Source organism: Mobula birostris, chromosome 8 (assembly GCF_030028105.1).
Source record: "Mobula birostris isolate sMobBir1 chromosome 8, sMobBir1.hap1, whole genome shotgun sequence".
NCBI lineage: Eukaryota > Metazoa > Chordata > Chondrichthyes > Myliobatiformes > Myliobatidae > Mobula > Mobula birostris.
In genome coordinates, this window is record NC_092377.1 from 115,260,612 (window position 1) to 115,283,105 (window position 22,494).

Sequence of the window (22,494 nt, forward strand, 5' to 3'; positions counted from 1 at the left end):
CATCCCATTCCCATTCTGACATGTCTATCCACGGCCTCCTCTACTGTAAAGATGAAGCCACATTCAGGTTGGAGGAACAACACTTTATATTCCGTCTGGGTAGCCTCCAACCTGATGGCATGAACATCGACTTCTCTAACTTCCGCTAAGGCCCCACCTCCCCCTCGTACTCCATCCGTTATTTATTTTTATACACACATTCTTTTTCTCTCTCTCCTTTTTCTCCCTCTGTCCCTCTGACTATACCCCCGCCCATCCTCTGGGTCCCCCCCCCCTTGTCTTTCTTCCCGGACCTCCTGTCCCATGATCCTCTCGTATCCCTTTTGCCAATCACCTGTCCAGCTCTTGGCTCCAACCCTCCCCCTCCTGTCTTCTCCTATCATTTTGGATCTCCCCCTCCCCCTCCAACTTTCAAATCCCTTACTCACACTTCCTTCAGTTAGTCCTGACGAAGGGTCTCAGCCTGAAACGTAGACTGCACCTCTTCCTACAGATGCTGCCTGGCCTGCTGCGTTCACCAGCAACTTTGATGTGTGTTGTTCTCATTAGCTTGGATTTACACGAGCATCCCCATCTGAACTTCCGGTATCGTGATGCCTTTTTCAAAGATGGCGACGCCACACGAGTCTCAATATTAACCGGAACTGCATCGTGAGTCACGTATAATCTTTTCCCATCAGCGCGCTTTGGTCCTCATTGTGAGTTCCAGAGGTTAACACAGATGTCCGCCGCCATTTTGGACCAGTCGGTGACCGAAGGCCGCGGGACCGAAGGTGATGCTCGTGAATACAGAACTGAACTTTGCTTAATTTTGTGTCTAGTTTGGGCCTTGAAATGTTGAAAAATATTCCTGCATCAGTGTTACGAGGAATGTAGAGATTCTCGCTCTCGACCACGCCGGGAGCGCATGTGACACTAGTAAAGCAGCCGTGGAGTTCGGGCTGGGAGTGTTAGGGAGTCACAAAGGTTGGAAAAGGGGAGAAATGCAAGTTGCTTAAAGTGTTTCGGCTTGTTTCTCCTCAAAAGGCGTCCAGTGCTCACATTGGTAGCCTATACTCTATAAGTTAAGCTACGTACACGCAAACTGCTGGAGGAACTCAGCAGGCCAGGCAGCATTTATGGAGAAAAAGCACATTCGATGTTTCGGGCCAAAACCCTTCGGCAGGACTGGAGAAAAAATGCTGAGGAGTAGATTTGAAAGGGGGAGGGGAGAGAGAAACACCAGGCGACAGGTGAAGCTTGGAGGGGGAGGGATGAAGTAAAGAGCCGGGAAGTTAATTGGTGAAAGAGATGCAGGGCTCGAGCAGGGGGAGTCTAATAGGAGAGAACAGAAAGCCATTGAAGAAAGCAATGGGGGGACGAGCACCAGAGGGGGTGATGAGTGGGCAAAGAAATGAGATGAGGGAAAAGGGGATGGAGGATGGCGAAGGAATGGGGGGGGGTGTCATTACCAGAAAATGGAATATGAGGTGTTGTTCCTCCAACCTGAGTGTGGCCTCATTTCTACAGTGGAGGAGACCATGGACTGACATATCAGAATGGGAAATGGAATTAAAATGGGTGGCCACTGGGAGATCCTGCTTTTTCTGAAAGGTACTTGGTGAAGTGGCCTCGCAATCAACGTTGGGTCTCACCGATATACAGGAGGCCACACCGGGAGCAGTGAACACAGTATATGACCCCAACAGACTCACATGTGAAGTGTCACCTCAGCTGGAAGGACTATTTCAAGCCCTGAATGAGGGAGGAGGCATAGGGTCAGGTGTGGCACTTGTTCCACTTTCAAGGATAAGTGCCAGGAGGGAGATCAGTGGGGAGGGATGAATGGACAAGGGAGTTGCGTAGGGTGTGGTCCCTGCAGAAGTAGAAAGTTGGGGGAGGGAAAGATGTGCTTGGTGGTGTGATCCCTTTGGAGATGGCGGAAGTTTTGGAGAATTATGTGCTGGACGCAGAGGCTGGTAAGGTAATAGGTGAGGTCAAGAGGAACCCTATCCCTGGTATGGTGGTGAGAGAATGGGGTGAGAGCAGACATGAGTGAAATGGAAGAGATATGGTTGAGAGCAGTGTTGACAGTGGAGGAAGGGAAGCCCTTTGAAGAAGGAGGACATCGCCTTTGTTCTGGAATGAAAAGCCCCTACATCTGCTCCCTCACTACTATTCAGGTCCCAAACAGTCCTTCCAGGCGAGGCATCTCTTCACCTGCGAGTCTTTTAGGGCCATATACTGTATCTGGTGCTCCTGGTGTGGCCTCCTGTATATCGGTGAGACCTGACGTAGATTGGGAGACCGTTTCACCGAGCACCTATGATGCTTCATCTACCAGAAGAAACAGAATCTCCCAGTGGCCACCCATTTTAATTGTAGTTCACATTCCCATTTTGATATGTCAATCCAAGGGTTCTTCTACTGTCATGATGAGGCCACACTTAGGTTGGAGAAATAACAACTGGGTAGCCTCCAACCTGATGGCATGAACATTGATTTCTGGAACCCCCTTTCATGGTCCCCCCACCCCACTCCATCCCCTTTTCCATCTCTCACCTTACCTCCTTGCCTGCCCATTGCCTCCCATCTGGTGCTCCTCCCCCTTTTCTTTTTCCCACGGCGTTCTGTCCTCTCCTATTAGATTCCCCCTTCTCCAGCCCTGTATCTCTTTCACCAATCAATTTCCCAGCTCTTTACTTCACCCCTCCCCCTCCCAGTCTCACTTATCATCTTGTGTTTCTTCCTCCTTTCTCACCCTCCCCCCATCTTTTAACTCTGACACCTCATCTTTTTTTCTGCAGTCCTGCTGGAAGGTTTTAGCCCGAAACATTGACTGTACTTTTTCCATACATGCTGCCTGGCCTGCTGAATTCCTCCAGCATTTTGTGTGTGTTGCTTGGATTTCCAGCATCTGCAGAGTTTCTCTTGTTTATGATTGGACTTCTCTATAAGTTAAGATTTTTTCTGATTATACCAATTATAAATAAAGCCTGTAATCTCACTAGGGTCAGATTATTACAAACCACACAGTCAGTATTCAGGTTAAGGTTTTTCCAGACTGTAACAAGAAATCTCTATTTTGAGGTTAAGACTAGATCAAAAAAAGGAATTGAAAAACTTGCTATCATCTTCTCCCTTTGTGAGCCTACCATATCTCCATGCTGTTGCCCCATTGCTGAATGGACGGGGCTTGCTCAGTCTCCCTTTGTGGATCCCAGTCCTTCTGCTTCTCCTTCTCAGATGGCCCTTCAGCATCGAGGTTGACTTGTTATTACACTGATATTTTCTTTCTTTGTGAGATCTAAGGTGGCTGTTGAGGCCAGTGCGGGAATGCAGGCTTACCATAGGTTGTGTGGCAGGGGGTGGGCAGCTAGGTAGTTTATGTGAGGTGGTGTGCTCCTTCTGCTATGTATTTCAAGGTTTCTGAGTGGTCCTGATTCAAGGGCTTGCGCTCTTAAACACTATCAAATTTCTTCTCCATTTTGATCAGTCATGGGCTGGAGATTCCCAACAGCCTGGAGATGCTGAAGTTTTAATAAGACATTGGTAAAGCCTAATTTGGAGTATCATTTGCAGTTTTGGTCACCTACCTACAGGGAAGATGTAAGTAAAGTTGCAAGAGTACAGAGAAAATTTACAAGGATGTTGCTAGGACTTGAGGACTTGAGTTGTAAGACTATAAGATATAGAAGCAGAATTAGGCCATTTGGACCATTGAGTTTATTCAGCCATTTCATCACAGCTGATCGATTTTCCCTCTCAGCCCAATCTCCTGCCTTCTCCCCATTTCCCTCCATGCCTTGATAAATCAAGAATCCATCAACCTCCTTAAATATACCCAATGTCTTGGCTTCCACAGCCGCCTGTGACAACAAATCGCCACTCTCTGTCTGAAGAAATTCCGCCTCTTCTCTGTTCTAAAAGGTGCCCCTCTATTCCAAGGCTGTGTCCTCTGGTCTTTCTTTTTTTCTTTTTCAATCTTTTTATTAAATTTCAAAATTGATAAACATAACTATAATAGTAAAGATACAAAGAGATCAGGATTATATTAATAACGGTTAACATGTACAAGCACAGATTCCAAGTGTCAAATATAGTTTAGCCTCCCAATCTCATAGCAACTAACTATGAAAAAGATATTTTATAAAGAGGGAAAAAAAACCCTGAATTAAGGAAAACTAAACTAAAAAAAAGAATGGGCTGTCATATCACAAAGGCTGAAATTATTATTTGTTGTTAACTCTGCTCCTCTATACATTAACAAGAAATGATTACAAAAGATTCAGAAGTGGTCAACTTACATCATATGAAAGTATTGAATAAATGGCCTCCAAGTCTCTTCAAATTTAACTGAACCACTGTACCACTCCTAATTTTTTCGAAGTTTTGGCATGCTATCGTTTGGGAAAACCATTGAAATGTAGTAGGGGGATTGGAATCTTTCCATTTAAGTAAAATGGATCTTCTAGCTATTAATGTAACAAATGCAATTAGACGACAAGCTGACAAGGATAAATGACTAGATTCTATCACTGGTAGTCCAAAAATTGCAGTAATAGGATGTGGTTGTAAATACGCAGAACTACTGAGATAATATCAAAAATATCTTTCCAGTATTTTTTTAGAAGAGGACAAGACTAGAACATCTGTGTCGCGGAAGCCACCTTGGAATTACATCTATCGCAAACAGGATTTATATGGCAGTAAAAACGAGCTAACTTATCCTTGGACATATGAGCCCGATGAACCACCTTAAATTGTATCAAAGCATGTCTGGCACACATTGAAGAGGTATTAACTAGTTGAAGAATTTTCTCCCATTTCTCTGTAGGTAAAGGTACCTGAAGTTCTCCCACTCATTCTTAATTTTATCAGAAGTACCTAAGCGTATTTTCATAATTAAATCATAAATAAAATAAACTCTTCCGATAGGGACTTAAACTTAAGATTTTTTCTGTAACTTCAATCTGATGTGATATGGGAAAGTAAAATAACATTCAGAAAATTTCTAATCTGTAAATATCTGAAAAAGTGTGACCTAGGCAAGTTATATTTATTAGACATCTGTTCAAAAGACATAAAACAATCATCCATAAATAAGTCATGAAAACACATTATTCCGTTTGTTTTCCATAAAAGAAAAGCTTAATCAATTCTAGATGGTTGCAAGAAAAAATTAGATATATAACAGAGCTTGACAGGATAAATGTATTCAGTCCAAAATATTTACGAAATTGAAACCATATTTGTTTTGTATGTTTAATTATTGGATTTATCATTTGTTTATTCAATTTAGTAAGTGCAAAGGGAAGCGCAGCCCCTAAAATAGAAGCCAATGGAAGCCCCCGTACAGTCTCTTGCTCAAGGTTCATCCATCGTGGACACTGAGTTTCATCCAACTCTTGTGTCCAAAACTTTAAATATTGAATATTAATTGCCTAACAATAAAACCTAAGATTCGGCAAAGCCAAGCCACCTTCCTTTTTTGATTTCTGTAAATATTTTTTACCTAACCTAGGATTTCTATTCCGCCATATATATGAATGAATTTTAGAGTCAATAATATCAAAAAAAAATTAGGGATAAAAATTGATACCGCCTGAAATAGATACAGAAATTTAGGTAAGATAATCATCTTAATAGCATTAATTTGACCAATCAAGGATATGGACAATGGGGACCATTTAGTAAACAATTGTTTAACATGATCAATTAAGGGTAAAAAAATTAACTTTGAATAAATCCTTGTGCTTCTTAGTAATTTTAACACCCAAATAAATAACATAATCAGTAACCAATCTAAATGGTGACTGTCTATAAATTGAGACTTGCATATTTAATGGAAAAAGCACACTCTTATTAAGATTCAATTTATTACCAGAAAAACTGCTAAACTGAGCAAGTAGTGTTATTATTGCAGGAATGGATTTCTCTGGATTAGAAATATATAGTAACAAGTCATCTGCATATAGTGATACTTTATGCATCCCATTCCCACGAGTAATGCCAAATATATTGGGTGAATCACAAATAGCGATTGCCAAGGGCTCCAGGGCAATATCAAATAGTAAGGGGCTCAAAGGACAGCCCTGCCTAGTACCTCAGAAAAGCCTAAAGAAAGGGGATCTCTGATTATTAGTGAATACAGAAGCCAAAGGTGTATGATATATCAATTGGATCCAAGATATAAATTTTGGGCTAAAATTAAATTTCTCAAGTGTATTAAATAAATATTCCCATTCAAGTCTATCAAACGCCTTCCCGGTGTCGAGCGAGATAACACATTCTGGAGTCTTAGATAAAGTAGTGTATACAATATTCATTAACCTCCTAACATTAAAATGGGAATAACGATTTTTAATAAATCCTGTCTGATCCTTGGAGAAAATTTGTGGCAATACCTTCTCCAATCTAATTGCTAATATTTTAGAAAGGATTTTAGAATCCACATTCAACAAAGATATGCACATTCAGTAAGATCTTTTTTTTAAGGAACTAAAGAAATAGATGCTTCATAAAAGGATTGTGGTAATTTACCTACAAATAAAGCATCTTTAAAAATTTTACATAACCAGGGAGAAAGTAAATCTGCAAAAGATTAAAAAAATTCAGCTGTATACCCATTCGGACCAGGTGCTTTACCAGAATTTATCGAATAAATTGCTTTCTTTATTTCCTCTTCAGTAATGGGTGCGTCTAGTACTAAACGTTCATCAACTGATACTTTCGGAATATTCAATTTCCTTGAAAGTTAATGCATTATGGTAGAATCATCAGGAAATTCTGATTGGTATAAATTGGTAAAAAATTCTTGAAAAGATTTGTTAATTTCATCATGGTCAACAGTCAAAATACCATCCCGTTTACGAACCCTATTAATCTGACGTTTCACCAAAGCAGCTTTCAATTGGTTAGCCAATAATTTACCCAATTTATCACCACGTATATAAAATTGCCTCTTAGTTTTAAGTAATTGATTTTCAATTGGGGTTGTTAATAACAAACTATGTTGCATCTGAAGCTCAACTCTCTCCAACAGCTTGTTGTTGAGCCCACTAGGGGATCGGCTGTACTGGATTGGGTATTGTGTAATGAACCGGAGGTGATTGGAGAGATTGAGGTGAAAGAACCCTTGGGAGGCAGTGATCATAACATGATTGAGTTCACTGTGAAATTAGAAAAAGAGAAGCCGAAATCTGATGTGTTGGTGTTTCAGTGGAGTAAAGGAAACTACAGTGGCATGAGAGAGGAACTGGCCAAAGTTGACTGGAAAGGGACACTGGCGGGAAAGACGGCAGAGCAGCAGTGGCTGGAGTTTATGCGAGAAATGAGGAAGGTGCAAGACAGGTATATTCCAAAAAAGAAGAAATTTTCGAGTGGAAAAAGGATGCAACCGTGATTGACAAGAGAAGTCAAAGCCAAAGTTAAAGCTAAGGAGAGGGCATACAAGGAAGCAAAAATTAGTGGGAAGAAAGAGGATTGAGAAGTCTTTAAAACCTTACAAAAGGAAACCAAGAAGGTCATTAAGAGAGAAAAGATTAACTATGAAAGGAAACTAGCAAATAATATCAAAGAGGATACTAAAAGCTTTTTCAAATATATAAAGAGTAAAAGACAGGTGAGAGTAGATATAGGACCGATAGAAAATGATACTGGAGAAATTGTAATGGGAGATGAGGAGATGGCAGAGGAACTGAACAAGTATTTTGCATCAGTCTTCACTGAGGAAGACAGCAGGATACCGGACACTCAAGGGTGGCAGGGAAGAGAAGTGTGCGCAGTCACAATTACGACAGAGAAAGTACTTAGGAAGCTGAATAGGCTAAAGGTCGATAAATCTCCTGGACCAGATGGAATGCACCCTCGTGTTCTGAAGGAAGTAGCTGTGGAGATTGCGGAGGCATTAGTGATGATCTTTCAAAAGTCAATAGATTCTGGCATGGTTCCGGAAGACTGGAAGATTGCAAATGTCACTCCGCTATTTAAGAAGGGGGCAAGGAAGCAAAAAGGAAATTATAGACCTGTTAGCTTGACATCGGTGGTTGGGAAGTTGTTGGAGTCGATTGTCAAGGATGAGGTTACAGAGCACCTGGAGGCATATGACAAGATAGGCAGAACTCAGCATGGATTCCTTAAAGGAAAATCCTGCCTGACAAACCTATTACAATTTTTTGAGGAAATTACCAGTAGGCTAGATAAGGGAGATGCAGTAGATGTTGTATATTTGAATTTTCAGAAGGCCTTTGACAAGGTGCCACACATGAGGCTGCTTAACAAGATAAGAGCCCATGGAATTACAGGAAAGTTACATACGTGGATAGAGCGTTGGCTGATTGGCAGGAAACAGAGAGTGGGAATAAAGGGATCCTATTCTGGTTGGCTGCCGGTTACCAGTGGTGTTCCACAGGGGTCCATGTTGGGGCCGCTTCTTTTTACATTGTACATCAACGATTTGGATTATGGAATAGATGGCTTTGTGGCTAAGTTTGCTGACGATACGAAGATAGGTGGAGGGGCCGGTAGTGCTGAGGAAACGGAGATTCTGCAGAGAGACTTGGATAGATTGGAATAATGGGCAGAGAAGTGGCAAATGAAGTACAATGTTGGAAAGTGTATAGTTATGCACTTTGGTAGAAAAAATGAATGGGCAGACTATTATTAAAATGGGGAAAGAATTCAAAGTTCTGAGATGCAATGGGGCTTGGGAGTCCTCGTACAGGATTCCCTTAAAGTTAACCTTCAGGTTGAGTCGGTAGTGAAGAAGGCGAATGCAATGTTGGCATTCATTTCTAGAGGAATAGAGTATAGGAGCAGGGATGTGATGTTGAGGCTCTATAAGGCACTGGTGAGACCTCACTTGGAGTACTGTGGGCAGTTTTGGTCTCCTTATTTAAGAAAGGATGTTCTGACGTTGGAGAGGGTACAGAGAAGATTCACTAGAATGATTCCAGGAATGAGAGGGTTAACATATGAGGAGCGTTTGTCCGCTCTTGGACTGAGATGCGAAGAAATTTTTTTAGCCAGAGGGTGGTGAATCTATGGAATTTGTTGCCACGGGCAGCAGTGGAGGCCAAGTCATTGGGTGTATTTAAGGCAGAGATTGATAGGTATCTGAGTAGCCAGGGCATCAAAGGTTATGGTGAGAAGGCGGGGCAGTGGGACGAAATAGGATAAAATGGATCAGCTCATGATAAAATGGTGGAGCAGACGCGATGGGCCGAATGGCCTACTTCTGCTCCTTTGTCTTATGGTCTTTATAAAGCTCCAAATTGGGAGCAGTAGAATATTTTCTATCAATTTCTTTAATCTTACCAACCAAAGTACATATTTCATTATTAATTTGTTTTTTCAATCCAGCAGAGTATGAAATAATTTTCCTGTGGATATATACTTTACCGGTATCCCATAATATCCTGCTGGAAATTTCTTCCGTTGAGTTAGTTGAAAAGAAAAAAGCAATCTGTTCTTTAATGAAATTAACACAGTTTAAATCCTGAAGCAAAATAGAATTGAATTGCCTTTGTTTAGTCCTAAAGGTACTATCAGTTAATTTAATTGATAATTTCAAAGATGCATGATCGGAAATGGCGATTGCTTCATATTCACAGGCAGTGAACAAACAAAACTAATTGAGAATCAGTAAAGAAGTAATCGATTCTGGAGTAATTATGATATACATGAGAGAAGAAAGAGGACTCTTTTTCATTAGGATGTAAAAACCTCCAAACTTATAAAATTACAGAGTCAACTAAAAAGGAATTAATGAAAATAGCAGATTTGTTTGGAAGTACCTGATTGGGTGCAGACCTATCCATCATAGGATTCAGACAACAATTAAAATCTCCGCCCATTATTAACATATATTCATTTAAATTAGGAAGAGATATAATTAAGTGCTTAAAGAATTCAGGATAGTCAGTATTTGGTGCATAAATATTAACTAAAACTACTTTATGGTTACAAAGTAAACCAGCGATTAATAGAAATCTACCATATGGGTCTGAAATTGTATCATAGTGAACAAATGAAATCGAGGAGTCTATAAAAATAGAAACACTTTTCACCTCAGCCAATGAGTTAGAGTGGAATTGTTGTCCCTTCTAAAACCTAAAAAGGCACTGATTATCTTCCTTCCTCACATGGGTCTCCTGCGCAAAGATAATCTTGAGCATTCAGTCTATGAAAGACTTTAAAAATCTTCTTCCGTTTAATTGGATGATTCAAACCGTTCATATTCCATGAAACAAAATTAATAATGTTATCCATTTTCCTTAAATAAACCATGTATATAAAGGGTTAACCATATTGCATAGGAAACTCACGAATCAGAAAGAGGGAAAAAAGTTTAAAGAGGAACTGGAAGTTACAACAATATAGACATTTTTGTAGTTTCAATTCAGCCCAAAAGAAAAATACTAATCTAAAAGTAGCCCCACCCCTCCACCCACAAAGACCGAAAACCTAGCCAATAGACAGCCAGAGAACTAGCTAAGAACCTCCCTACTCCCGTCTCTCTTGAGGGCAAGTCTCCAAATTTTAAAGTAAGAAAGAAAACCACCCATGGTCAAAACATTATGAAAGGAATGTCAAACACAAGTTAGAGAAAAAACAGTCATTTGCAGACTATTTTAAAAGACAAGGTCTTAAAAAATGACACAATGAATCTTAATAATATTTCAAGAAAAAGGAAATAATCACCAAATCAGAGTCTTAATAATTTTCAAAAGCATACAATTTTAAAAAGTTAAAATGTCCAAATCTGTAAGCTGGTTATTAACTAATAAACCAGATGTACACAGACATAAAGGAACGGTAAATTTAAGACGTCCAAACCCAAGCGCTGATCTTCAAAAAATTAGGCATCTGCTCTCAAACTTAGACCTTCAAGAAATTGTTGTGCTTCATCCACGGTTTTAAACCATTGAAACGAGGCAGAACATTTATCAGGCAGAACAACCCTCAGGTGAGCAGGATATAACAAAGCCGGTCGGAGATTCCTCCGATATAATTCCGACATCTCGTTTTAAAACGCAATCTTTCTTGCATAACCTCAGGACAATAATCTTCAACCAATGAAATTTAAGATTTTGATGTTGAATAATTCCTTTCTGACGATCAACCCGAATTAATTGCTCCTTAGTTTTCACATAGTGAAATCGAAGAATTACATGGTGCAGTTTTAACTCTTTGGGCGGTTTTGGTCTCTGCACCCTATGCGAGCGTTCAAGCACAGGAAGAGAAGAAAAAACCTCTGAGCCAAAGACCTCCATTAAGAATTGAGAAAAAAATTTAGTAAGATCCCCACTCTCGATGACTTCATTGAGTCTGTCACAAATTCTGTCTTCGACTCTCCAAATCAATAATCTTTCCTTTATACTGCTCCAATGTATGAGTGGTCGAAGTTAATTTCTTTTCCAAAGAATTCAGTCTGTGACCTTTGATGTGTGTTGCTTGAATTTCCAGCATCTGCAGAATTCCTGTTGTTCAGTCTGTGATCGCTCTGTTTTCCAGCTTCAGTAAGCTCTGAAATTTGCGCTGCTGCTTTTCATTCTTCTTTTCAAGTGCTGCCAATCTACCTTCGCTCTCCTTTAACCATACTTCCAAGGTAGTAAATCTTTTATCAAATGTTTCATCCAATAAATTCGAGATAGCCCCTAAAGTAAGTTGAGACTTTTTAGGCTGTTCAAAGACATCTTTCCATTTCCATTACCAGATTCCTTGCCTTCGGCTAATGCCTTTCTTCCTCTTTAAGCCATTTCCGTTGATTAAAATTCAGAATTCAAACACATAAAAGTATTATAAACACTGATAAAGATAGTAAAGGGGTGGTAAGTAAATTTACAATATGAACGGAGCAAAGCCCAATGCGACCTACAAGGGAGTCCCTCTGGTCCTAAACTGCCCCAGGAAACATCCTCTTCATATCCACTCTATTAAGCCTTTCAGCATTCAATGTGTTTTAATGAGGTTACCCCTCATTCTTCTAAATTCCAGTGAGTACAAGCCCAGAGCCATCAAGTATCTTCATTTCACAAGCCTTTCAAACATCGAATAATTTTCGTGAACCTCGTTTCAATCTCAGCACATCCTAAGGAGCCCAAAGCTGTTCACGGTATTCCACGTGAGGCCTCACCAGTGCCTCATAAAGCCTCAACATTACATGATTGCTTTTATATTCTAGTCCTCTTGAAATGAATGCTAACATTGCATTTGCTTTCCTCACCACCAACTCAACCTGCAAATTAACCTTCGTGGAATCCCACATGAGGACCCCCAAGTCCCTTTGCACCTCAAGTTTCTGAATTTTCTCTTCATTTAGAAAATAGATTACCCTTTTATTTCTTCTATCAAAATGTATCACCATATACCCACCACTATAATCCAACTCAGGGAAATGTGGCAAATGTTCAGGGGATACATTCCAATGAGACAGGGAAAGAATGGTAGGGTACAGGAACTGTGGTGTACAAAGGCTGTTGTAAATCTAGTCAAGAAGAAAAGAAGAGCTTAGGAAAGGTTCAAAAAACTAGGTAATGATAGAGATCTAGAAGATTATAAGGCTAGCAGGAAGGAGCTTAAGAATGAAATCAGGAGAGCCAGAAGGAGCCATGAGAAGGCCTTGGAGGACAGGATTAAGGAAAACCCCAAGGCATTCTACAAGTACGTGAAGAGCAAAAGGATAAGACGTGAGAGAATAGGACCAATCAATGTGACAGTGGAACAGTGTGTATGGAACCAGAGGAGATAGCAGAGATTTTTAATGAATACTTTGCTTCAATATTCACTATAGAAAAGGATCTTGGCGATTGTAGGGATGACTTACAGTGGACTGAAAAGCTTGAGCATGTAGATACTAAGAAAGAGGATGTGCTGGAGCTTTTAGAAAGCATCAAGTTGGATAAGTCACTGGACCGGACGAGATGTACCCCAGGCTACTGTGGGAGGCGAGGAAGCAGATTGCTGAGCCTCTGGCGATGATCTTTGCATCATCAATGGGGACAGGAGAGGTTCCAGAGGATTGGAGGGTTGTGGATGTTGTTTCATTATACAAGAAAGGGAGTAGTGATAGCCCAGGAAATTATAGACTAGTGAGTGTTACTTCAGTGGTTGGTAAGTTGATGGAGAATATCCTGAGAGGCAGAATTTATGAACATTTGGAGAGGCATAATATGATTAGGAATAGTCAGCATGGTTTTGTGAAAGGCAGGTTGTGCCTTGCAAGCCTGATTGAATTTTTTGAAGATGTGACTAAACACATTGATGAAGGTAGAGCTGTAGATGTATTGTATATGGATATCAGCAAGGTGTTTGACAAAGTACCCCATGAAAGGCTTATTGAGAAAGTAAGGAGGCGTGGGATCCAATGGGACATTGCTTTGTGGATCCAGAACTGGCTTGCCCACAGAAGGCAAAGAGTGATTGTAGACTGGTCATATTCTCCATGGAGGTCAGTGGTGTGCCTCAGGGATCTGTTCTGGGACCCCTACTCTTCATGATTTTTGTAAATGCCCTGGATGAAGAAGTGGAGGGATGGGTTAGTAAATTTGATAACACAATGGTTGGAGGTGTTGTGGATAGTGTGGAGGGCTGTCAGAGGTTACAGCTGGACATTGATAGGATGCAAAACTGGGCTGAGAAGTGGCAGATGGCGTTCAACCCAGATTAGTATGAGGTGGTTCATTTTGGTAGATCAAATATGATGGCAGAATATGGTATTAATGATAAGACTCTTGGCAGTGTGGAGGATCAGAGGGATCTTGGGGGCCGAGAAAGCTGTTACACAGGTTGACCCTGTGGTTAAGAAGGCATACGGTGCATTGACCTTCATCAATCGTGGCCGAGTTTCGTAGCCGAGAGGTAATGTTACAGCTATATAGGGCCCTGGCCAGACCCCACTTGGAGTACTGTGCTCAGTTCTGGTCGCATCACTATAGGAAGGATGTGGAAACAATAGAAAGGGTGCAGAGGAGATTTACAAGGATGTTGCCTGGATTGGGGAGCATGCCTTATGAGAATAGGTTGAGTGAACTCAGCCTTTTTTCCTTGGAGCGACAGATGATTAGAGGTGTATAAGATGATGAGAGGCATTGATTGTGTGGATAGTCAGAGGCTTTTTCCCAGGGCTGAAATGGGAGGGCACAGTTTTAAGGTGCTTGGAAGTAGGTACTGAAGAGATGTCAGGGGTAAGTTTTTTTATGCAGAGAGTGATGAGTGCGTGGAATGGACTGCCGGCGACGGTGGTGGAGGCAGATACCATAGGGTCTTTTAAGAAACTCCTCGACAGATACATGGAGCTCAGAGAAATAGAGGACTATGAATAACCCTAGGTAATTTCTAAGGTAAGGACATGTTTGGCACAGCTTTGTGGGCCGAAGGCCTGTATTATGCTGTAGGTTTTCTATGTTTTCTATGTTTTATCTCCCACTTCTTTGCCCATTCTCCTAATCCATCCAAGAACTTCTCTGGCCACTCTTCTTCAGAACAACCTGTCCCTCCACCTGCCTTCCTATCATCCGTAAACTTGGCCACAAGAGTATCAATTCCATCATCCAAGTCATTGACATATAACGTAAAAAGAAGGGGTCCCAAAACAGACCACTGTGGCACACCATATCACCAGCAGCCAACTAGAAAAGGCTCCCTATAGAAAGATAGAAAACTTACAGCATACTACAGGCCTATAGAAACATAGAAAACCTACAACACCATACAGGCCTTTCGGTCCACAATGCTGTGCCAAACATGTACTTAGTTTAGAAATTACCTAGGGTTACATATAGCCCTCTATTTTTCTAAGCTCCATGTACCTATCCAGGAGTTCCTTAAAAGACCCTATTGTGTCTGCCTCCACCACCGTCGCTGGCAGCCCATTCCACGCACTCACCACTCTGCATAAAAAATCAACTTACCCCTGACATTTCTGTACCTACTTCCAAGCATCTTAAAACTGTGCCCTCTTGTGTTAGCCATTTCAGCACTGACTACCCACATGATCATTGCATCTCATCATCATATACACCTCTATCAGTTCACTTCTCATCCTCCATCACTCCAAGAAGAAAAGGCCGAGTTCACTCAACCTATTCTCATAAGGCATGCTCCCCCATCCAGGCAACATCCTTGTAAATCTCTGCACCCTTCCTATAGTTTCCACATTCTGCAGTGAGGCAACCAGGACTGAGTATAGTACTCCCAAGTGGGGTCTGACTAGGGTCCTATTTAGCTGCAACATTACCTCTTGGCTCCTGAACTCAATCCCATGGTTGAAGAAGGTTGATGTATGCCTTCTTAACCACAGAGTCAACCTGCGCAGCAGCTTTGAGTATCTTATGGACTCGGACTCCAAGATCCCTCTGATCCTCTACACTGCCAAGAGTCTTACCATTAATGCTATATTCTGTCATCATATTTGACCAACCAAAGTGAACTATGGGTTGAACTCCATCTGCCACTTCTTGGTCCAGTTTTGCATCCTTTCAATGTCCCGCTGTAACCTCTGACGGCCCTCCACACTATCCACAGCACCCCCAACCTTTGTGTCATCAGCAAATTTACTAACCCATCCCGCCACTTTGTCATCGAGATCATTTATAAAGATGACGAAGTGAAGGTGTTCCAGAACAGATCCCTGAGACACACCACTGGTCACCGACCTCCATGCAGAAATGACCCATCTACAACCACTCTTTGCCTTCTGTCGGCAAGCCAATTCTGGATCCACAAAACGAGGTCCCCTTGGATCCCATGCCTCCTTACTTTCTCAGTAAGCCTGGCATGGTGTACCTTATCAAATGCCTTGCTGAAATCCATATACACTACATCTACTGCTCTACCTTTATTAATATGTTAAGTTACATCCTCATAAAATTCAATCAGGCTCATAAGGCACGACCTGCCTTTGACAAAGCTATGCTATTTCTAATCATATTATGCTTCTCCAAATGCTCATAAATCCTGCCTCTCTAGATCTTTTCGATCAGCTTTATCAATGACTGATGTAAGACTCACTGGTCTACAATTTCCAAGGCTATCTCCACTCCCTTTATTGAATAAGGGAACAACATCTGCAACCCTCTAGTCCTCCGGAACCTCTCCCGTCCTCATTGATGATGCATAGATCATCGCCTGAGGCTCAGTAATCTCCGCCCTCACCTCCCACAGTAGCCTGGGGTACATCTCGTCCGGTTCCAACTTAAACCAACTTGACACTTCCCAAAAGCTCCAGCGCATCCTCTTTCTTAATAGCTACGTGCTGAAGCTTTTCAGTCCGCTGTAAGTTATCCCTACAATCATAGAAACATAGAAAACCTACAGCACAATACAGGCGCTTCGACCCACAAAGTTGTGCTAAACATGTCCCTACCTTAGAAATTACTAGGCTTACCTATAGCCCTCTATTTTTCTAAGCTCCATGTACCTGTTCAAAAGTCTCTTAAAAGACCCTATCGTATCCGACTCCACCACCATTGCCGGCAGCCCAATCCACGCACTCACCACTCTCTGAGTAAAAAACTTAACCCTGACATCTCCTCTGTACCTACTCCCCAGCACCTTAAACCTGTGACCTCTTGTGGCAACCATTTCAGCCCTGGGAAGAAGCCTCTGACTATCCACACAGCAAGATCGTTTTCCGTAGTGAATACTGAAGCAAAGTATTCATTAAGTTCCTCTGCTATCTCCTTCGGTTCCATACACACTTTTCCACTGTCACACTTGATTGGTCCTATCCTTTCACATCTTATCCTCTTGCTCTTCACATACTTGTAGAATTCCTTGGGGTTTTCCTTAATCCTACCTGCCAAAGCCTTCTCATGGCTCCTTCTGGCTCTCCTAATTTCTTTCTTAATCCTCTTCCTGCTAGGCTTATAATTTTCTAGATCACTATCATTACCTAGTTTTTTGAACCTTTTGTAAGCGCTTCTCTTTTTCTTGGCTAGATTTACAACAGCCTTTATACACCACGGTTCCTGTACCCTACCATCCTTTCCCGTCTCATTGGAACGTACCTATGCAGAACTCCATGCAAGTATCCTCTGAACATTTGCCACATTTCTTCTGTACATTTCCCTGAGAACATCTGTTCCCAATTTATGCTTCCAAGTTCCTGCCTGATAGCCTCATATTTCCCCTTACTCCAATTAAACGTTTCCTTGTCTTCCCTCTCCAATGCTGCGGTAAGGGAGATAGAATTGTGATCACTATCTCCAAAATGCTCTCCCACTGAGAGACCTGACACCTGACCAGGTTAATTTCCCAATACCGGATCAAGTACAGCCTCTGCTCTTGTAGGCTTATCTACATATTGTATCAAGAAACCTTCCTGAACACACCTAACAAACTGCACCCCATCTAAACCCCTCGCTGTAGGGAGATGCCAATCAATATTTGGGAAACTAAAATTATATTCCAACTCTTCGTCTCCTACTAATCAGCCATTGCTTTATCCATGCTAGAATCTTTCCTGTAATACCATGGGCTCTTGTTAAGCAGCCTCATGTGTTGCACCTTGTTAAAGGCCTCAGAAAATCCAGGTACACAACACCACCTATTCTCCTTTGTTAATCCTGCTTGGTATTTTTTCAAAGAATTCTGACAGATTTGTCAGGCAAGATTTACCCTTGCTGGCTACTGCCTATTTTATCATGTGCCTCCAAGTACCCCGAAAGCACATCCTTAACAATCAACTCCAACATCTTCCCAACCACTGAGGTCAGACTAACTGGCCTATAATTTTCCTCCTTTTGCCTCTCTCCCTTGAAGAGTGGAGTGATATGTGCAATTTTTCCAATCCTCCAGAACCATGCATAATCTAGTGATTCTTGAAAGATCATTACTAATGCCTCCACAATCTCCTCAGCCACCTCTTCCAGAACTCAGGGTCCAGAACACCATCTGGTGCAGGTGACTGATCTATCTCTAGACGTTTCAGTGTCCCAAGAACCTTCTCCCTATTAATGGCAATTTCACACACTTCTATCCCCCGACGTTCTTGAGCTGCTGGCATACTGTTAGTGTCTTCCACAGTGAACACTGATGCAAAATTCTTATTCAGTTCATCCACCATTTCCTTGTCCCCCATTACTACCTCTCCAGCATCATTTTCCAGCGGTCCAGTATCCACTCTTACCACTCTTTTACAATTTATATATCTGAAGAAACTTTTGGTATCCTCTTTAATATTATTGGCTAACTTACCTTCGTATTCCATCTTTTCCTTCTTCTCCTGTCTTCATGATATGCAAGTCAGGACAGTATGATATGGAGACTAAACTGTTCCCTATGTAGTGGCTTCTCCTCTCCACACAGTTGTTGAATCCAAAGGAATGGCAGAACTCTATACAATTTGGAATAGGTGGCATCGCAGGAGTTGCCAGTCAGTGTTGAACTCAGAGTAGGGCTGCCTTAGGGACTCCAGCTCCAGATTTTTCCCTCAGGGTTTACTCCCAAATGCTTCTCCATGAATAGGTATAGTTGCAAGGCAGCGAAGGTTTGAGATCAGAGTGTTCCTTCTCCTAGGTGAACTACTAACCATGGCTGGCGAACCTCCTCTGCCCTAAGCGACTAGTTTTAAGGCATTAGTAACCTACCTTCCCTGTCAGTAGATGCAGTTCTGCTGGGCTTAATAGCTAAATCGTACGCGAAGGCCAAGAGATGGACTTGGTTTATTATCACTCATATATGTTGTGATATTTGTTGTTTTGCAGCAGCTGTACAGTGCATAAAAATGACTATGTTACAAAAATAAATAGTGCAAAAGACAACTAGTGAGTTCATGGACTGTTCAGATATCTGATGGCGAAGGGCAAGAACATGGAGTGGGAATCTTCAGCTTCTGTTCCTCCTCCCCAGTGGTAGTAGCAAGAAGCGGGGGAGAATTTCCAGTGATGGATGGTGTCCTCTAATGGGGACATGTGCTTGTGATGGAAGGTTTGAAAACAGTCTTCAATCTTCTCCTCTGTTCGCTCAGTAATGTCATCCTGCGTCGTAGCTTAGAATCGTGAGTCTGTTTCAGGAGTCTGATGAACATGTAAACAGTCGAGAGCAAATGGGGCCAAACTCAGAACTCAGTGGGTCAGGCAAAAAGTATATGTCATTTAATTACCTGATTGATGGTGAGAGAAGATGTGAAAGGGCAGGAGTTACACCTAGATTGAGACCGGGAGGTCCAGAGGCAGCCCATCCTGTGGCTGGAGACCTGTCAGTGTATGTAAGTGGGTTGGGGACGGGGGAGAAAAAAGACTTGTTGTGTTTTGTTGTCTGTGTTGTTCTGCTGAACATTGTGGGCATAGTATATTGGCACTGGAATACGTGGTGACTCTTGTGAGCTGCCCCCAGCACTTCCTTGGATGGTGTTGAGTTGCTAAAGCAAATTCAGATTTCACTTTATGTTTCATGATAAATCTGAATCCTTTGGCCTTGTGCGGTAAACTAACTGGCCTCTGGTTGTGACTCTACAGACTTTTTTTTACTGAGGCAGCCTGTATCAATAAAAACAAATTATGATTTTCCCGGTAGAATGACTGCTCCGACAGCGGAGGAGAGAAAGGTCTGTTGGGGAGCGAGGGACAAGTACTGGCAATGTCTGGATCAGACTGACGAAGATTTTTCAGAGTGTCAGAAATTCAGAACAGTATTTGAAAGCAGCTGCCCACAGCAATGGGTGAGTATTACAACCATGGAGTTTTAAGCAACAAAAATGCCCAGAACAGCTCCACATATTTATACACCTTCACACTACATCAAGACTTTCCTTGAGATTGTGGTGTCTTACTTGAGGGTGATTCTCAAATCAGAACACTGAGATCTGTTTGCAGCTTCAGAGGTGTAAGTTTGAGAAATCTATGATCTTCCAGATCCCTGTATTTAATTACTCTATCAATGGTGAAAGTGATTCCATCTGCTCAGCCCCAAACTTTTGGAGTTCTTCCCTAATTCTACCTCAGACACCTGACCCAAACTTGGCACACTTAGTAAGATTCCATCAGGCTTGGCGGTAAGAGAACATGGGGAACTGGAATTGGACTGAAGGTATTGCAAGCAACAAGAAGATGAACACAAAATTGTGAAGGAACTGAGCAGGTCAGGCAGCATCTATGGAGAGGAATAAACAGATGATATTTTCAGCTGCGACTCTTCATCAGGACTGGAGCAGAATGGGGAAAAAGGTGGGGGGAGGAGGAGGAGGGCAAGCTGGCAGGTGATTGGTGAAACCAAGTGAGGGAAAAGGTGGGTATCTGAGAGAGGGAATGAAGTAAGAAGCTGGGAGGAGATAGGAGAAAGAGGCAAACGGCTGAAGAAGAAGGAATCTTTTGGGAAAGGAGGGTGGACCAGAGGCAGGTGGTGGGCTGGTGTGGAGAAGAGAAGGGGTAAGCAGGAAGCCAGAATTGGGAATGAAAAAACAGGGAATTGGAGAGAGGGGGTGAGGAGAAATAACACAAAGTTGGACAAATCGATATTTATGCCATCGGGTTGGAGGCAACTCAGATGGAATATGAGGTATTACTCCTCCAACTCCAGTGTGGTTTCATCAGGCATATTTACATATATATATTTAAAGCAGCGATTGATAGGTTCCTGATTAGTCTAAGGTGTCAAAGGTTACAGAGAGAAGGCAGGAGAATGAGATTGAAGGAATTGTAGAGTAGAGTCGATGGGTCAAATGGCCTGATTCTGCTTCTATGTCTTATAGTCTCATCTGTTCCTTCATTGCCTTTCGGTGATTTGTAACGGACTGCCTTTTGCTCTCCAGATCAAGTATTTTGACAAAAGAAGAGACTATCTGAAGTACAAGGCAAGAATGCAAAGTGGAGGATATCAACCTCAGGAGGGTGGTGACAAGTTATAATCGCCTGCCCAAAGAGACTGAACTCACTCATCTTTTGGTGGCTGTTGATTGGCTGCCATGGGATCCAAGTCCAGCAGCTGAGTGCAAAAATCTGGACACTTTTGGCATTTGTTTCCATCAGTGGTTGAGAGGTTGGGGTGGGTGGTAGTGACTGGCTATTCTTGGCAATGGCGTCCTCTTTCTGAAATGTTTATGGAGTAATTTTGCTCTCTGTTAAGATTCCCCAGTTGAAAGTGGAGAAGGATGGTTATTTGGTGCAGTTGCTGTTTATGTCAGTGTGCTTTATAGCAAAAGCATTTAGTTTCAGGTGGTGATTGGAGGAATTTTTACCCCCATTACATCACAGGTGTACTGCAATAAATGAAACTGCTGGAGACATTGAAACAGTTGGGTATTGTCTATGAAGCCAGAAGAGGATAACATTCTTGGGTTGATGCCATTTCAGAATTCCAGCTTCTTCTTTACTTTGCTTTTGTAGCTCTGCCTTCCAGAGAGAATGATATTGTGAACATCATTTACTGTCACGTTGTGCTGTTAGCGTACTTGCCATTTGATTTAGTACTGATACCAAATGTGATGTAAGGAAAACTGCAGCCAAAATCAGTACATTGTAAGTTTGCTGAATTTATTCACATCTGAATTCCAGTGACTGAGCTGCAGCCAGCCTGGTATTATTGCTGTCCTTTGTTTTCATCCTTCAAATTTGACCTCCATTTACAAGGATTAGATTTGTGTTTTACAAATTTGTTCACCCCTCCAAATTGAGATTGATGCGCTAAATGGCCTTTTGACTTGTGTTTTTTATTCCCAAAATACTAGTGATATTGTCCTATTGGTATTTAAAAATGTCATACTCAACACAGATTAGTCAGAGAATGTTTTTTATGGTTAATTGTTGAGTGTTATTACCTCTGCTCCCTCTGCTGGTCAACCAGTATAACACAAACTGGGTTTCTCCAGCAGTGCTGGATCATTTGTAGCTGGACTACTTATTTATTTTAAGTCGCTTTGATTTCCTCTTTAACTCAGTATAATGTTGAAAACAATTTTGAATCTGAAGTATCACTCTCGCTGAGTCTCAGCTGCACAAGGTTTCACTTCAATTGAAGCCCTCCATTGGTCGGGGTTGACCATGGATGGTGCATCCCAGCTGTCTATGTGATACACAAGCCAGGACGGTACAATACGGAGAGCAAGCTGTTGCCCATGCTGCAGGCTCCCCCTCTCCACACAGCTGATGAATCCAAATAAATGGCAGAGACTGAAACAGTTTGGCACTAGCAGCGTTACAAGTTGCCAGTCTGCATTGAGCTCAACATAGGACTGCCTTGGGAACTCTGGATTCAGAATTTTTCCCTCAGGGGTTTATTCCCGGAGCCTTCCCCATGAGTGGGTGTAGCTGTAAGGCAGCGGAGGTTTGAGATCGAACAACACACATCAAAGTTGCTGGTGAACGCAGCAGGCCAGGCAGCATCTCTAGGAAGAGGTGCAGTCGATGTTTCAGGCCGAAGGGTCTCGGCCTGAAACGTCGACTGCACCTCTTCCTAGAGATGCTGCCTGGCCTGCTGCGTTCACCAGCAACTTTGATGTGTGTTGCTTGAATTTTCAGTATCTGCAGAATTCCTGTTGTTTGGAGGTTTGAGATCAGAGTTTTCCTTCTAGAT

At 42.0% G+C, this 22,494-nt stretch overlaps 1 protein-coding gene across 2 annotated transcripts; it reads left to right on the forward strand.

Annotated features, from left to right (window-relative positions):
- Nucleotides 1-550: 550 nt before the first annotated feature.
- Nucleotides 551-22,294, forward strand: coa6 (cytochrome c oxidase assembly factor 6). 2 transcript variants are annotated; one of them, XM_072267182.1, is made up of 4 exons: nucleotides 551-773; nucleotides 4,600-4,776; nucleotides 19,501-19,645; nucleotides 20,735-22,294. In XM_072267182.1, exons 3-4 carry the CDS (start codon nucleotides 19,502-19,504, stop codon nucleotides 20,828-20,830), a joined length of 240 nt encoding a protein of 79 aa, XP_072123283.1. In that variant the 5' UTR covers nucleotides 551-773; nucleotides 4,600-4,776; nucleotide 19,501; the 3' UTR covers nucleotides 20,831-22,294. The 2 variants fall into 2 exon arrangements, with proteins under 2 accessions (XP_072123283.1, XP_072123282.1); XM_072267181.1 differs by lacking the exon at nucleotides 4,600-4,776 and having other exon boundaries at nucleotides 589-773.
- Nucleotides 22,295-22,494: the final 200 nt, after the last annotated feature.

Bases quoted from the DNA above. Each gene is read 5' to 3' on its own strand.
- coa6 (XM_072267182.1), top strand. From the start codon at position 19,502: ATGACTGCTCCGACAGCGGAGGAGAGAAAGGTCTGTTGGGGAGCGAGG. The intron at 19,646-20,734 runs GTGAGTATTACA...TTTGCTCTCCAG, and splicing joins GCAGCTGCCCACAGCAATGG to ATCAAGTATTTTGACAAAAG.